General features: G+C 43.8%; 1 protein-coding gene across 4 annotated transcripts in view; it reads left to right on the top strand.

Annotated features, from left to right (window-relative positions):
* The first annotated feature begins 1844 nt into the window (after positions 1–1844).
* pdk3a (pyruvate dehydrogenase kinase, isozyme 3a) overlaps positions 1845–18046 on the top strand; it is a 69017-nt gene continuing 52815 nt past the window's right edge. Inside the window, exon 1 of one of the 4 annotated variants that reach the window (XM_059968182.1) lies at positions 1845–2289. In XM_059968182.1, the coding sequence (XP_059824165.1) occupies positions 2184–2289 (106 nt within the window). In that variant the 5' untranslated portion in view covers positions 1845–2183. Of the gene's footprint in view, positions 2290–2351; positions 2543–18046 lie in introns of those variants that run through there. The other 3 variants (XM_059968183.1, XM_059968184.1, XM_059968185.1) reach the window with 3 other exon arrangements.

The raw sequence follows: 18046 nt of genomic DNA, 5'->3' as shown, positions 1-18046 counted from the left end.
CTAATGCTCATCGAGGAGTTTCACCAGACCCATCAGATGGTCCTATCTGGCTGTTGGGTACTGGCCGTGGGGGCGCGCAGGGTCCTGTCAGGCCTGCACAGAAAGGCACCTCTTAGTCTCCACCCAGCTAGCAGGAGTCACCTGCTATTCATTTCCAAGTCATCACCTGCAGCCTGTTTAAAGCCAGCTCTCTTCCACAGTGCTTGTTCACCCATCAAACTAGCCAGCCTCAACCGGTTGCTCTTTGCCTTCACATGTTCTGACACAGAACTGGCAAAGAAATGTGATCTGTTACTTTGACCATGGGATGAAAGCAGAGGGAGGGAGTAATTTTGAATTCGAGGGTTGTGACTAGTGGTGTCCCTCAAGAATTGGTTCTGGGACCTCAACTTTTCATGATTTTTATTAACGACCTGGATGTGGGGGTAGAAGGGTGGGTTGGCAAGTTTGCAGACGACACAAAGGTTGGTGGTGTTGTGGATAGTGTAGAGGATTGTCGAAGATTGCAGAGAGACATGGATAGGATGCAGGAGTGGGCTGAGAAGAGGCAGATGGAGTTCAACCCGGAGAAGTGTGAGGTGGTACACTTTGGAAGGACAAACTCCGAGGCAGAGTACAAAGTAAATGGCAGGATACTTGGAAGGGTGGAGGAACAGAGGAATCTGGGGGTACATGCTCACAGATCCCTGGAAGGTGCCTCACAGGTAGATAGGGTAGTTAAGAAAGCTTATGGAGTGTTAGCATTCATAAGTTGAGGGATAGAGTTTAAGTGTCGCGGGGTAATGATGCAGCTCTATAAAACTCTGGTTAGGCCATGCTTGGAGTACTGTGTCCAGTCCTGGTTGCCTCACTATAGGAAGGATGTGGAAGCATTGGAAAGGGTACAGAGGAGATTTACCAGGATGCTGTCTGGTTTAGAGAGTATACATTATGATCAGAGATTAAGGGAGCTAGGGCTTTACTCTCTGGAGAGAACGAGGATGAAAGGAGACATGATAGAGGTGTACAAGATATTAAGAGGAATAGATAGAGTGGACAGCCGGCGCCTCTTCCCCAGGGCACCACTGCTCAGTACAAGAGGACATGGCTTTAAGGTAAGGGGTGGAAAGTTCAAGGGGGATATTAGAGGAAGGTTTTTCACTCAGAGAGTGGTTGGTGCGTGGAATGCACTGCCTGAGTCAGTGGTGGAGTCAGATACACTAGTGAAATTTAAGAGACTACTAGGCGGGTATATGGAGGAATTTAAGGTGAGGGGTTATATGGGAGGCAGGGTTTAAGGGTCAGCACAACATTGTGGGCTGAAGGGCCGGTAGTGCGCTGTATTGTTCTATGTTCTATGATTGTTGGTGCCAGACAAGGTGATTCAAGTATCTCAGAAACTTGATCTTGGATTTTCATGCACACAGTCTCTTGAACAAAAGAATGGAATGAAAAACAAAAAAAAAACCCAGTGAGCGGCAGTTCTGTGGGCAAATAAATGGCTTGTTAATGAGAGAGGTCGGGGAGAATAGCCAGACTGGTTCTAGCTGATGCGAAGGCAACAGTATCTCAAATAACCATATGTTACAACAGTCACCTCTGAGTGTACATTGTCAACAGCCAAGGCATCACCATTACTTCGACGTTACGCCAACGGCTGAAACCTGGGTGAAGATTACTGCCATGTTTATTTTGAAAGATAACGATGAACTGTGTACCTCTGCATAGGCAGCTGTAATTTGCAATAGACCAGGAATAACTTTAATGTCATCAGTTCCACCATGAAGCCCAGGTCACAGAGAGTTTAGTTGAGCAGAGATGGCCAGGGAATTTGTCAAGTACAACGTAATTGCTCAAACCAAATGCACTACCTAAAAGGGTAGTGAAGACAGGGTACTCTGAGGCATTGAACGTTTATATTAAAAAAAACAGGCGACATCTAGGGAGCAGGATTAATATAGTTCCGATTGTGGATACAATAGGCTGAAGGGCCTATTTCCAAGCGAGTAATGCACAGCGTCTGATTTAAACGGCAGTTGAAGTGGCGCGGGAACGCGAACCGACCATTTCTCGTGTGACGCCAAGAAGCGGCTCACGTTCACGTCTGGACGGGGCCGAGGAGGGCCGGAGGAGGGGCGCTCGAGTCAGGAAGTTCGGGCGAGAAAGCGAAAGGCGCCGCTGAGGGAACCACCGCCGGGGCCGAGATGCGGCTGTACGGGCTTCTGCTGAAAAACCCCATCCCCAAGCAGATCGAGTATTACTCGCGCTTCTCCCCGTCGCCTCTGTCGATAAAACAGTTCCTGGATTTCGGTGAGTGGCCGAGGGTGCGCGCCGGCGGGGAGGGATGTGTTATTGTTTATGCCGCCGCCGTGCCTGCTGGCTTCGGAAGCGGCTGCGGTTCTGTGCAGGTGCGTTAATGGCACCGGCAGGGAAAGGCTATGTGCTCCCTGAAACCGGGCACTGGAGTGGGTTACCGCACGTACGCATTGGAGGGCAAGACCATCAAAACACTCGCTTGCAGACCCTCCCCTTTCCCAGCCGAACGTCACGCGAAATTTTAAAGGTAATTCGATGCACTACACGGCTAAACTTTTGGTACTTGAAATTCTACAAATGCCATCAGTAAAACAGTCTTTTATTTGCATTGGGCCTTTCGGGACGAACAAGACATTTTATAAGCCAACTTTTTATGTGTTGTAATGGACGCGAAACTTAATTTTCAACTGTTATTTGAATGTGTGCCAGTGGGCAAAGATAACTGGCAGAAGCCTCTGAAGGAGTGTGTTGTATTTCCGATTCCCAGGTCTCCATTGGTTGGATTCAAAAGATGATGACAGGGAGCATCCCATTGGAAATTAAAAAAAACACGACAGGTTATAGTTCAATCAAATTGGTAATATATACCATTTTTTAGAGTTGCGTGTGGAAGAGTTTGAAACCAAGACAAGTTAGAAACTGATGAGCTATGATAAAATTGAAAAATAAGGCATTTAGGGGTCACTTCATATTCCTTTAATGTTGGCTGGCCCTGCTTACTCAGTGATTTTTGGAGCTGTTTCAGAGGCTTGAAATTCTAACTACACTTTATATTCAAGACAATGCATTGGGCTCACTTTTGCAACTTGTTGTAATCAATTTTGAATTATAGTAGGTAGTGTGTCCAGTACTTTTTTGGTGTAGACAAACACTTAAGAAGAGGTACATAATATGTAGAGATACATATTAAAAACCAGTGTGTCATGAGGCATGATTTAAATTTGCATCCTGGGATTTTAAGGCTATGAAGATGTGACTGTACGGTGTTTAATGACCAGCACATGAGGAAAAAAGTGTTTTATTGGGGATTAGAGTATAAAAGGAGGAGATAGGTTGAAATGACAGTTGTAGAGATATTAAGAGAAATGGAGGGCATAAAGCTGTGGTTGGGAGTTTGAAATCACAATTGTTTTTTTTTTCTCTCCTTTTAGAGGGGCTGTAGAATGAGGGGCAGTGAACTAAGAAAACCATGGCAGTAAACAGCAAAAACTTGTGATCCCATGAGGGATGTCAGCAAGGAAGCCTCTTTGGTGCATCCAGGGAAAATAAAAATCTTATAGCTGTGTTGCAAGTAAAAGATGTTGCCTCCACTGCCCATTCTTAAAATTGTCACATTTGTACTTATCTTTGTTTGTATGAAGAACGATTTCCTGGCATCTGACATTAATCTGTTTCCACCTGAGTTATCAATCTTGCTATTGTGGTTTATCTTTTAACATATTCTATAATTGACTTGAGGGTTTATCTTACTTTAGGTTGTAACAGTTTCTGTATTGTAAAATAAATGCAGTGGATTGATTGGGCCAACAATTAATCAGGGCAGGTGTTTATTTGGGATAACTTGTAAAAAACAATATCTAAATTAAGAAAATAGCCAGATTTTAAGTGGTACCATTTGCGTGTGTTTGCATTCAGGAAGCAGTGATTTTTGTCACTGATAGATAGCTGGTGAGAAGTAAGTAGTAAGACAATTTAGAACTGTTTTGCTCACTGTAATTTCAAGCAGTCAGGCTTGGAGATGCTTGAAACAGGAGTGAAAATGAAATGGCTTCACGACTTCAATGTTAGGAATTGCGAAGGATTCAAAGGTATTGACAATCACTTTGAATGTTACAACAAACATGAAGATTTAGAGCATGCAATCATCTAAAGCATTGAATGAAGCCAGTCCGTTGTCTGTGGTGATTTTGTTCATTTATGGTCAATCAGAAGAACACAGCAGATTAATTTCTCTGTCAATAATTTTTAGGAACTAATATACACATTTTATAGTACTATAGAGATATTAGTAGTGTTCAAATTTGTCCTGTATTTAATTTAAATACACCAATTGTTACTCAGTTAAATGGTAGGTTGTCTTTTTTTTAATACTTTTAAAACTATTTTCATGAAACTTCAGCGATTTAGGGCAGCGCTTAATTGGGCCAAAATCTTCCGGTCCAGATGTGTCCCAATTAACCGGAATCCGCCATACAAAGAGTTTCAAATAGACTGTAGCTAGTGATTTCCTGTTGAAGTTGCAAAGGCAGGATGTGAAGCTGTCTGGTTCTGTATAAAGCTGTAAAGTGAATATTTGATTTTGTGAATTCCCACCAGAGGTGCATCCTCGTTGACATAAATTTTGATTGTTTTCACATAGAGACTAACTCTTATCTACAAATGTGACATACAGTTTTACTTAATAACTCAGTAGATGTACATTTTATCTTGTAAATTATTTTGATTTTTTGGTTATGGTAAAGGATTTTTTTAGCATTTTATGTACTTGAAAGCTTGCTAAAATGTCTCTAAGCATTAATTTTTTTTGCGACTTAATCCATAGTTGCTGTTGATAGAGCTTATGTGTTCCTTATTTTTTATTTGGCATGTAGTATCTTGTGTTACATACCCCGTAACTGGGTCACTTACCAGCAAAGATAGAGAGGTCCATTGAAGTCTGATGGTACTATTTTTAACAGTATTTATTGATAAAAATACACAAAAATAATATCAATGCAAACATACAGATAATATAAGTCATCAATACCAAATCTAAAAGCGTGGGTATAATAATAATCAATAAGAAATAGCTCTATCGTTGTCTCGGGGATAATGTATTGTCCGATGGAAATATAAAAGTCACTTTAGTTCATTCAGGCTGCAGCCTTTGGTTGGAGAGAGAGAGACGATGATTTTAGAACTTGCCCATTTTCCTTTTTTATGATGTTGATCCTTCGAAATGTCATTGGTGGTGATCTCTTCTTTAGCTAAGCTGTCTTCAAGGCCTCAATCCTGGGCAACGGGAAAGGACACACGTGGGCCTTCCACTGGCTGTCGCTATTATACGCTGTCACGGGATTTCCAGCGTTTCTCCTGGTGCGTCTAAAGGGGCTGTTCCCCAGACCCTCTTTTATCCTGACTCATGGGGTCTCAGATGTCAGTCAGGTTGAGATGATGCAATCCCTCCACCAACCCCCTCTGATCATTCCCTGAGGGCTTCCATGAAGTACAGTACTCAATACACAATTCCGTCTCCAACTGCCGTTTCCCGTGGCTTTGTATCGCTGAGGGGCCAGAACATTCCAAACCCCTTTGTGGATTCTGCGTGTCTTTCTCTCATTTCCTGGGTCTCCTGACCTGAGTTAATAGCGATCTTGCGATTCTCAAAAAGGAGGGGGCTACTTTGTACCCTTTGGCCCCTCAGAGTTGGGGCACAGGCGTAACACTTGTATGCAAAAATGTTTTGTATCTTGCTGTATTGTTTATTTAAAGTTTTTGTCTAGGAATTTGTAATTGGGAAGGTTTGAGGAAACTTTTGAGTCAGCCAAAAATCTTACATGTCATTGAAAAATTTGCCCAATTTTACTGTCCACTGTGTGATGAATATTGCCCTCAAACTTGTTAAGGTGCTACAATGTGCAGTTAGTATAGCCAATGACTGGGGGTTCAGTCATGACCTCCTGATCTGTGTGAAGCTTCTTTGTTCTCTCATTGGTTTCCTCTATGTGCTCCGGTTTCCTCCCACAGTCCCAAGATGCAAAGCTTGGTAGGTTAATTGTTCTTTGTCTGTAGGGGTCTGATAGAATATGAGTGGATTTGCTGAGAATATGATTTCAATGCATGGCAGAACAAGAAAATAAAAACGTATGGGAAGGGTGCAGACGAGTCATTGTTGGTGTGGAATCAGTGAGCTAAAGATCTTGTTTTGATGATGCACTTCTCCTAAGATCCTGCAAGTTCTGCCGTTCATTGAATTTACAAATCAATCTGTGGCATCAAATTTACCACAATTTTCCCCTTATCCCTAGTATGATTTGGTTTGCAAAAAACTGGTCAGTTTCAGATTAAAAATTAATACAGGTTGAGTATGTATTATCCAAAATGCTTGCGGTTGGAAGTGTTTTGGATTTCTGAATATATAATAGAATCACCATCATTTCTGACTCTGAATTTATGTGCTACTAGTAATCAGTATTTGTCTTGCACTTGTTCATGTACTGAACAGTAAAAATTATTACATACCATTAATATAATGAAAATATAATGTGTGCAGGATAACAAACACAGCACAGCAGCTTCAGGAGAATACCTGAATCAGCTGTTGAACAACAGCAAACAATGGCAGGATTTTGGTCTCCACCTACGATGCAGTGTTTTGGTTAAAAAGTTACAATACCCTGTATTTATATTTTACTTTTTTATTGTAGAATTGTTCTGGTGTTAGATTTTCATCAGCAATGAACTTGCCAAACTCATCAATGAATTTCTCTGTTGCTTTGTGATCAGCAGACACTTAAAAAAAATTGATGTTAGGCCTTTTGTTAAATTTCTGCAATCACCCTGTTTGAATATTCACCTTCAATTTTCAGTTAATCGTGATAGATCTTTCTTGTTTTATGATCAGAGTACTGTTAAGCGGCATATGTTCACTCTAACACTGACAAATCCACTCTTTCTATACACGATTGAGATATTTAATTTGTGCTTTTATGCTGTATTTTTCTATTGTTCAGTAACTTCTGTTCATTATGTATGTGAGGTCATTTCTCAGAACTCTCTGTTGTGAGCAGGGACCTGAGAATCTCCTGGGAACCTTCCCAGCACCTTGTGTAATTTTCCATTTGTGACGTTGTGTCAGCGCTCAAAATTTTTGGACTTCTGAGGTTTTTGGATTTTGGTTTTCCGGGTTAGGAGTACTCAACCTGTAGTTGATTGACCATCAGTAAGTATGTTCCAAAATGAAGCCGTTGCTCAGACTTCATTATTGTTTTACATTTGTAGGGTCAGAGAGGAGTGTTAAAGGTCAAGTTCGGCTTTAGGGACAAGAAGTCAGACCAAAGTCTAGGCCTCCATTTCACACTCCACGCTCAAAGGCCAGTGATATTGATGTGGGACAAAGGACATCTGTGGTCAAATGTTGGGCCAGTAGACCAGTAAGGGCAAGGGCTGGTGCCCCTCCACCCCTCTGGTCATTGGGTTCCATGATCAGAGTTCTGTTTGGGCAGGAGAAATGAGTGTTGGTGACCCCCTGAATGCAAGAGTTGGCAAGAATGGAGTTTGAGGCCTAGTGTTCAGGGTCCCATCATTGGCATGTTGTAGTTTGATCTTCGTTCAGCGTCCTTATTCATTGTCATCATCAAGACCTGGGGATGGTACCCAAATCAAAGTCCAAAGCTCGAACAGAAGTTGAGGCCTGATGGTGAAGCTCTGTGACTGCGAGTCCACTGGGGAAGTCAAAAGTCTAATGTCTGAGAGTCCACTGGAGGTTAGGGTTAGAGACCCAGAGATGACCTGTTCTAGGGTTAGAGGACTGCTTGGGTGGGAGGGAGGTAAATGATTTGTTTTGCTTTTGTGTTATTGCTTGTGTTGTTCTGCGAACTTGGTGGGTGTACTATGTTGGTACTAGAACGTGTGGTGGTGCAGGCTGCCCCAGGCTTATCCTTGGGTTGTACTGGCTGCAAACACAAATGACGCATTTCATTAGATGTACAGGTGATAAATGGATCTGAATCTGAACAAGGTTCTAAATTTCCATCACATTTTAGTCTGGTGAAGTGTTTTCTAAATTCACTCCTTAATGCTTGGCTTTAATCGTTCTACAAGCCTTCTCTTACTAGATCCTTCCACACGTAAAATTATCCTTCTTTCTACTTTTTCAAATCTGCTTGAAAACTTCAGCTACTTCATTTAAAACTTAAATTCTAGACCAAGGAACATCAGTTTATGTAATCTACCGTCGTAATTCAGTCTTCATATTTTGGGCATCATTCCAGTGAATCCTCTTCTAAAACTGTTATTTCATTCCTATGATGGGGTCTGCTGAGCTATTCGCAGTACACCAAGTGTTTTGTAAAAGAAGACTTATGGCCAAAACTCTTTTGTATTCTCCATGATTAAAAAGATTATTCACATTATTTTGTACTTGTACTTGATAATTGCTTTGACTTAGGAGACTCTCATGGTTTTCAGTGTTTGTGACCTTTCACCATTTTTAAAAAAAAACAAGTGTCTCATGTTCCTTAATCTCCTAATTATTTTGTGTAATATAACACTTCAACTCCCGGCACTATAAAGTATTTGATCTTAAAGCCAATCAACACTATCATACTTTTATAATTCCTGTTAGTATTTTAATAGCAGTGTAGCAATATAATCTGGCCCTTTTGAATTGTCTATTGTTGCACACTTAATCTTGGGAAATATACCTCTGGCACTTCTGGGATTAGACTGGTTCACTATTACTCTGAATAACATTAAGGCTTTATTTGCCAATGTTATGGAATTATGTTACTGATCCATGGAAGCAATACACTTGAGGTTGTATTTATTACGAACGTTGAAATACCTGCAGTATTTAATGCCCTGAAATGCTGTACAGTTTGCTAAAATGTTTATACTTGATTAAGTTCTGCAATACAGGTTGACCCTGAGTTACAAACGTCTGACTTACTGATAACTCGTACTTACGAACTGAGGAAGGAGGACACCGTCCGCCATTTTAAGTTGTTGCCGTTGATACTGTGTTGAGTGTTTAACTTTGTATTTGGCTTAAAATTTTCTGAGTAAGATTCACCCTAACCCCGCCCCCCCGTTCTGGTTGGCTGATGGTGCAGTGAGATCAGTGCCGGGCTCGAGAACAGAGGTTACTGAGTTTGATCCATTGACAGACCGCTCCCATGCCGGGTTGTTGTTGATCCAGTGACTCCTGCACCATCCGTGCCGGGTTGATATTGAGCTCGCAACTCGACCTTGTAAAAAAAAACACTGCCACCTCCAGTTTAAATTCCCATGTGGAATATTGTGGAGGATCAAATACCCAAACCCAGCACAGCCCCCACTTGTCCCATTTAACTTGTCTCAGTGCGGCGGTCCTTAGGACCCAGCGGACCTCCGGAGCCGGCACAGCTCGGGACCCACCGCCTGCAGTGTTTCTGTTCCATTGACGGGAAGTGGTCGCGATTAAAAATAAAGTGGAAATAATAAAGCGTTTGGAAAGAAGTGCAATGCCGTCAGTCATTGGAAAAGTGTTAGGCTACAGTCGGTCAAAGGATAACAGATAAAGTGAGAATAATGGAGTATGTGAAAGGCCCTGCCCCGATGAAAGCTACAATTATTACTAAGCAATGCAGTGGTTTAATTATTGGAATACATACGTTTCTTAAGTGTTTTATATGCATAGAAAGGTAAACATATATACTAAGACAAACGTTTGACTAACTGACGCTAAATAATACTGGATGTACTTGTTCCGACTTATGTACAAATCCGACTTAGACGGAACTCGTAAGTAACCCGGGGACTGCCTGTACTTCATTCCACTTGTATCTTACAGAACATTCTCTCTCCTTACCATGTCATTTTAATAGACTTGATTGACACTTTACAGGATACATATGTAGATGGTTTTATGAAAATTCATTAAAGAAATATAGGATGTAGCATTTGACTGTCCATTAGCTGAGCTGAAGATTCCCTGACCATGCTTGTTTTAAAAGGCAGAAAAATCATGATCTTGTCTAGGTATAAATTTATTTGTATAATAATTTAAATGACACTAATTGTGGGTTATTGTTACCAGTCTTACCTCATGAACTTGAAGATGAGTTTGAACTATAGTCCAGAGACCCGCAGCTTTTTATGGTCATTGTTTTTCATGGAATTTTGCAAATGAGCTACTGTATAATCCAGCAGTAATGACATTTCAGAATTATTGCATTGTAGCTTTATCTACAAGAAAAACAAAAAAATACAAGAAATCATGTAGCCTTGTATCAGGTGCTGAGAAAAGTTGATGTTGTAAACTGATGTGAAAGTGGGATGGTATAAAAAAATATGTCGTAATAGAATAAGGGACAAACAATAAGTCTGGGGAAATGTAAATGGAAATTACAGAATGACAATGTTGACATCAGTGCTGATTCCTGATGGATTAATAAATGTTAATTCTTTGATCTTGCATTGAGCTTGAAGTGGAACAGTCTAAATACCTGAGGATAGTGAAGTTAGAGTAACACGTAAAGGAGCTGGAGGAACTCAGCAGGTCAGGCAACATCTATTAGAGTGGGGTGGATAATCAGTGTTTCTGGTCAGAACCCTTCATCAGGGCTGGAAAGAAAGAAGGAGAGATAGCCAGAATCAGAAGTAGGGGGGAAGGTTCAAGCAAGAGCTTACAGGTGATAGGTTGGTTCAGGTGAGGTGGGGATGATAGGCAGCGGAGAGAGTGGGACTGTAGTGAGAAGCTGAGAAGCGTAGGTGGAAATAACAAAGGGCTGAAGAAAATGGAATCTGATGTAAGAGGACAGAGACCATGGAATAAAAGGAAGGAGGCGAGGTGAGCTGGTGGGAGGAATGTGTGGGTGATAGATCAAGAGAGTGGGAGAAAACAATGATATGAGATGATGGGAACAGTATGATAACAGAAAATGAGGACAGAGAGGAGTGGTTTTTGGAAGTTGGAGAAGTTCATACTCATGCCGTTAAGTTGGAGACTACCAAGTCAGAAAATGAGGCACTGTTCTTCTAGTATGCATGTAGCATCAATTTGGCAGTGGAGAAGGCCATGACAGGCATGCCATATCACAATGGGAAGTGGAATTAAAATTATGGCTACTGGGCAATCCTGGTTGGTGTGGTAGGTAGAGCGGAGGTGGTCAATAAAGTGATTTTTCTACCATCCCCCATCTGCCTGAAGGGATGGATGAGCAGACATGGGAATCATCCAGAGCATTATCAATGTGGAAAGCAGAGAGCTGGGTATATGGGAGGATACACCAGGTGGTAGGATCCCACTGGAGGTAGTGGAAGTTAATGAATATATTGGATATTTAGGCTCCTAGGGTGGTAGGTGAAGACTAGGGGCGTTATCTCCCTGTTATGTTGGGGGTGGGGTGATGGGAATGAGGGCAGACGTGTGAGGGGTGTTCTCAGTCATGTTAACTGCTAAGGCCAATAAAATGGCTTCTCTGTGATGTTAACTGATGAGGTAATGTCTCTCTGTAGCTGCGATGTTTAGGTTACAACTACAGATAACGGGGAACTAACCAATGGAAGACATGTCATTCTATCTTGTATGTGTGGGAACCGGGTTAGTGTGTGGGTTTTTTTTATCGAGGAGAGGAGAAGAGGAAGGATGCATGTGGAGCACTCTAATAGACCGTTGGGGGTAGTCCCAGCCGAGGATCGACGAAGTTCGGAGGAGATCGATTGGTGGAAAGGAGACCTGGTTCTGTGAGCTCCAATGAATTTATTTGAGTACAGGCTGTTTAAAACCAAATAAAGTGACACCTTTTTCTTTACTATTTTGTTTCTCTACTAAGAGTTATAAAGTGTAATTATTTAATCGCATATTGTGTACTGTCTGATATTTTGTGTTGTGGGTTTGTACTGGGGTACATTATACAGCATCTACACAAATGTGAGCGCACAGTTTGGCGGGATAAACAACAGCTTCCCCTAAATGAACGGGAGTTGATCGAGCCAAGTGTTACATTTGTGGGGGCTCGTCCGGGATTGGATTCTGTGGATGCTGTGTGATCACGCTGTTTAGATTAATGTTATTATGGAGGCAGCTGGGTTTGAGTGCTGGTGTGCAGCTGAAAGTTTGTCAGTGAGTAATGCATGCATGTTGAATGGGGTAAACGCTTGTATCCTGGATGAAGTGTTACTTCAATGTTGTATATGGTTAAAGCTGTTGGTAAAGTTGAAATTGTATTGCGAAAATTTGATTTAGAAATGAGGCCAGACCTGGTGTTAGTGCAGACAAGCATGGATGTATGGGAGGTGGAGCTGCAAGAGTTTATTGGTGACCCGGGGGAGGCGGTACCATGGTGTCTGCAAACTGTTAGGGAGGGAGAGGGTGGAGCTCAGCGAGCTGGTTTGCCTGCAGATAAGGAAGGAGATCTTAGGGAACAAGTTCTCTCATTACTGAGGGATGAGGGGAAAGAGTGATCAGATTTGGGAAATTTGGATAGTTTGCATCCCCCAGCGAAAGGTGAGAGTTCCGAGTTGGCATCTGCCATTACCTCCCTGGTGAGAAAGGCAGAGGGGCCCCGCCAGAAACTAAGAATTTTCTCTGGAATTACGCCCAGCCCCGAGGGTGAAGAGGATAATGAGACATGGGTGGAGCAAACTTCACAGTTGTTAAGTGAGTGGCAGCGCTCGGATGAGGAAAAGCGACAGAGATTGGTTGAAAGTTTGCAGGGAGTGGCGGCTGAGGTAGTGCGAGGTGTGAAGGTTAACCAGCCCTTGGCCTCCCTTACTGAGTATCTGGAGGCATTGGAAAGCACTTTCGGCCTGACCGGGAGCTCTTGAGAGCTCCTAGGGGAGTTTCAAAATGTGCGTCAGGAGAAGGGTGAGAAGCTCTCCGCATACCTTTTTTGGCTTGAGATTCGGCTTAATTGTTTGCGGCGCTGGAGGGTCATTTGGGCGGCTGAGGTGGATCAGTTAAGGATGATCAGGGGTGCCCAAGCTGAGGACAAGATTGCTTGGAGTCTCCGGCAGTCCTATAAAACGTATCCTCCTCCAATGTTCGTTCAGCTGATCAGAGACATGAGAGGGGATGAAAACACATCGAGCCCATGGGAGGACTCTTTTAACAGGGTGGAATCCTCAGTTGTAGCCATTGTGGTGAAGCGATTGGAGCCAGCTCCACTCGGGAATTGGTAAAGGAAATGGTGATAGAGCTGAGAACTGAGAGATCAAGGAGTTCAGGTGGGTGTGGACCCTTTGTATGATAAGACTGGTAGGGAGGGCCCCCCCAGGGGATGGACTGTGCAGAGGGCTACAGGTGGCTGGGGTTCCGCGAGAAGGGGGGAGGCCAGTAGCGTGTGCTATAACTGTGGGGAAGAGGTACACTTCTGGTGGGAATGTGAGCGGCAGGAAGCCCCTCAGAGAATGAACCCTTGGGTATCCAAGCAGGGAGAGGTGTCAGGAAACTTAGAGGAGACCCAGTGAGGGAACAGCCTGGTGTCTCTGGGGGAACACGTTCCCAGCAATGTACCATGGAACCCCCGAAAGCAAAAGACCCAATTCCAGAGGGATTGGTAGTACCCCTCTCTAGTGTGTTGCTACGGATAGAGGGAATCTATGCTAAAGCCATACTCGACACTGGGTCGCAGGTCACGTTACTGTACCATTCATTCTATAACCAGTATTTAAAGCATTTGCTCTTGACCCTACTCAGTGCGCTGGAGATTTGGGGCATCAGTGCTGGTGATTATCCATGTGACGGGTATTTGTCAGTGAGACTGGAGTTTTCAGAAGCTGATGTGGGAGTGACCAAAGTCCTTGCGACGTTAGTGCTGGTTGGTCCGGACCCGGTTGAGATGGGTGGTGTTTCAATTCTGGTGGGGACCAACACCCCTCTGGTACAGAGGCTCATGGGGGCCTGTAAGGAGAAGGTGGGTGAGAGCTTTTTGGGGACCCTGGCTGTGTACCCAGTGTTTCGAGTTGCTTTTGAGGAAGTGTGGGGTTGCACTGGGCCAGAGACTGCACCCAGTCGAAGCCTAAGGTTATAAGCCCCGGAGAAGTAGTGAGAGTGATGGGAAGCCCCCAGATTTCCCAGAGGGCCTGGTGGTAAGGCCCTTTTAGTGAATGCCCTGGAAGACCTCGAGGCGAAGTTGCAATTTCCGGCTGGGGTGCTGGTGAGGCCCTTGGTGGTACAGGCACGCAGGATGGCTGTGATTGTCAGGAACACTACGAAGAAAGAGATCACCTTTAAGAGAGGGATGCCCTGATGCATTTGTTCCCGGTGACGGTAATGTCTAGTGCCCCTATGAGGCCTGCTGGGGAGAAACTATTGGAAAACAGGGATAAGTTGACCGCTGAAGCCTTTAACTTTGGGGACTTTCCTGTGCTGCCGGGTTGGAAACGGAGGCTGGTGAAGAAGATGTTGAAGCTGGAAGGTGTCTTTTCCCTTGGTGAGTTTGATGTGGGTTGTTCCAAGAGCACTCACCACACCATCTGGGTGACTGAGGACACCCTGTTTAGAGAGAGATCGTGGCGACTGGTCCCTGCAGACGTGGAAGACGTACGGCAGCACTTGTGTAAGTTGAAGGAAGTTGGGATCATCACTGAGTCCTGAATCCCTTATGTCCCCAATAGTAGTGGCCCGGAAGAAGAATGGGAAGGTACGCATGTGTGTGGACTATAGGACTCTGGTACTGGTCAGGTGCACCGTCCCTGACCAGTATGTGGTCCTGAGGGTCGAAGACGCGCTGGCCTGTCTGAGTGGGGTGAAGCGGTTTAGTGTGCTGGACTTGAGGAGTGGATATTACCAGATCCTGATTAGTGAGGCCAGTAAAGAGAAGACGGCATTTATATCTGGGGTTTTTCCAGTTCAAAAGGATGCTTTGGAGCATATTGGGGGCCCCTGCCACCTTCCAGAGGGTCATGGAGAAGACCATGGGGGATATGAACTTACTTGAAGTGTTGGTATATTTGGATGGCTTGATAGTATTTGGATATACCTTGGAAGAACACGAAGCAAGGTTACTGAAGGTGCTAAGTCAGCTGAAGGATGAAGGGTTAAAACTCTCCCTGGACAAGTGCCAGTTCTGCAAGACATCTGTTAGCTATGTTGGGCGCATTATCTCGCGGATTGGAGTATCTACAGACCTGGTTAAGATAGAAGCGGTGATTATGTGGCTGAGGCCCCAGACTGTGAGCACTCTGTGCTCATTCTTGGAGTTCTATGGTTATTATCAGAGACTCGTGAAGGGGTACGCCAAGGTGAGTCACCCCTTGAATCAGCTTCTGCGTGGTTACCTTCCCTTAGGGAAGAAAGGTAAAGGGGACAGGAGGTTGGAGAATATCTTAACCCATCGGAGCCCTTCGGACAGAGGTGGGATGCAAAATGTGAGACTTTTCAATTGCTGAAAGAGTTGCTGACACAGGCACCGGTGCTGGTTTTTGCGGACCTCCGATTACCCTATGTACTACACACGACGACAGCCGAGAGGGATTAGGGGGCATCCTGTATCAGGGTCAGGGCACCGGTTTGAGGCCTGTAGCATTTGTCAGCTGGAGTTTGTCGCCCTCCGAGAGAAACTATCCTACCCACAAGTTGGAATTCCTGGTGTTGAAATGGGCAGTGGTGGATAAGCTGAATGACTATCTCTACGGGGCCAAGTTTGAGGTGAGGACGGACAACAACCAGCTCGTGTACATTCTGACCTTGGCGAAACAGATGCTACAGGCTGTTGGTGGTTGACGGCATTGTTGGTATATGATTTCAGCCTGAAGTACCGGCTGGGGAACCGGAACAGCGATGCGGACGCTTTGTCCTGATGGATGTATGAGGAACCGGAGATGGACAAGGAGTGGGAGAGCATTCCTGCCCCTGAGGTGAAGGCCATGTGTCAGTTTGCTATCACCATGAAGGCCGAGGAAAAGGAAAGGCCAGACCGCTCAGTGGACCCATTGGGGACTTCTGATGACGGAGGTCTCAGAGAATTAGGAACCTCCCAGATAGGTTGGCCTAAGTAGTGCCTGGGGAACAGGGTGTGATTTCTACTGTTTTGGGGAACTATGTCGCTGGTTTCTGCACTTGGATTGGGCTCTGTGTTTTGCAGGAAAGGTTGACGAATTATCTGAATGTCATGAGGGCATGACTAAATTTGGTGGGTGGAGAATATAGGGGGATTCTCAGTCACGCTAACTGCTAAGACTAATAAAATTCTCTGTAATGTTAGCTGATGAGGTAATGTCTCTCTGTAGCTCACACAAAATGCTGCCTGGCCTGCTGCGTTTCACCAACATTTTGTGTGTGTTGCTTGAATTTCCAGCATCTGTAGATTTCTTCATGTTTGTGTTTTAAAATTCTCTCTGTAGCTGCGATGTTTGGGTTATAACTACAGATAAAGGGGAACTAACCAGCGGAAGATACTACATTCTATCTTGGATGTGTGGGAACCGGGTTAGTGTGCGGGGTTTTTTCGTCTAGGAGAACAGGAAGGACGCATGTGGAGCACTCTGGTAGACCACTGGAGGTGGTCCCAGCCGAGGGTCGACGGAGTTCGGAGGAGATCGATTGGTGGAAAGGAGACCTGGTTCCGTGAGCTCCAATGAATTTATTTGTGTACAGACTGTTTAAATCAATCTAGACGAATGGGAGTTGATCGAGCCAAGTGTTACAAATGTATATGAGGTGTGGATGATGCCTCCTTTGATAGCATTGGCATGGAAGGGAACTCCATATACTGAAAAAGAATATACTTTCCTGGAGTGGGAAGCCTTATCACGAGAACAGATGAGGCATAGAACTTAGAGAAGGGAATTGCATCCTTGCAAGTGACAGGGAGGAAAGAGGTATTAAACTTGTGGGTCACTGGGCTTGTGAAAGATGGAGACAGATCAAGAAAGAGGAAAGGGATGTCAAAGGTGGATCAGGTGAATTTAAGGGGAGGGGTGTCGATAGCAAATTTGATGAAATTGAGCTCTGCACAGGTGCAGGAAGTGGCGTTAATTAACGGAGAATTCAATACAGTGGAGAATTAGTTGAGAAGCTTTGCCGTTAGAGTAAACATGGATTGGAGAATTAGTGGCAATTGCCATGATTTTTAAAATTTCAGTGGAGGCATTCTGCAAGAGTCTAAATCATCTGGGTTTGTTCTCCTTGATGTAGAGAAGTCCTTGCCTCTGAGCAGTCAGTTCAATGACACAATGAATTGAAAGTAGTCAGAATATCTCTGTGCTGTCTTTACGACAGTTATTTAGTTTATAATATTTTCGCTTAGTAATTCATTCAATAGTATTTTCTAGTTAGAATTAGAAGTGTTTAAAGTATATTCATTGCATGTAAAATATATCGGCATGCGATGACGTCACATCCGGTTTCGCCGCGTCTTGTGGGAAAATACCGGTTTGAAATTAGCGCGAGGGTGGGGGCTTACCACGAGGCTCACCTGAGCAGAAGTTGTTTTGCAGGCATGAGAAATCACAGTGAGAGCAACGCTGTAAGTTAATAGATAATCGATATATTGAACTAAGATGTTAATGCCGATCCTGTTAGAAGTAACGACGGTAGATAATGTTTATGCTTTCGTTAGTTAAAGAGTTGCGGATAGTTTGCATGGAAGTGTATTTAAAGTAGTCAATGGAGCAGGTAAACTCTCCCTGTATACTGCACCTTAGTGTAATGTAGTTATAGTCACCTTTGCAAGTATTTACACTTGAAATGTGATATTAAGGAAGGAACAAATACTGTATCAATCTTGTATTGTTTTATCAACAGTTTTCACCATATGTTAATGTGAAGAGTGAACAGTAAATGGTTAATCTTACTGCGATCTGCTTCTTATTAACTGTGGTTTATCTCGACGTTAAATTCGGCGTTCGTGACATGCGAAGGAGAACGTTACAATCTCATTGGAGATGCTTAGAGATTCAATTCCATTGTGTAATGATGATGTTGAGACCCAACATTCGAGAAAATCTTAAGGTGCATACACATCAGAAGGGTTGTATTTGCAGACTGGAATAGACTGGAAATGTGGAAAGCGGAGAGGTGGGTGCATGGGAAGATATGCCACGTCGGAGCAGGAAATGAAAATGT

The sequence above is a fragment of the Hypanus sabinus genome, chromosome 4, assembly GCF_030144855.1.
Source record: "Hypanus sabinus isolate sHypSab1 chromosome 4, sHypSab1.hap1, whole genome shotgun sequence".
Taxonomy (NCBI): domain Eukaryota; kingdom Metazoa; phylum Chordata; class Chondrichthyes; order Myliobatiformes; family Dasyatidae; genus Hypanus; species Hypanus sabinus.
The sequence above is the reverse complement of the archived record's forward strand: the minus strand, read 5'-3'. Positions and strand labels throughout refer to the sequence as shown.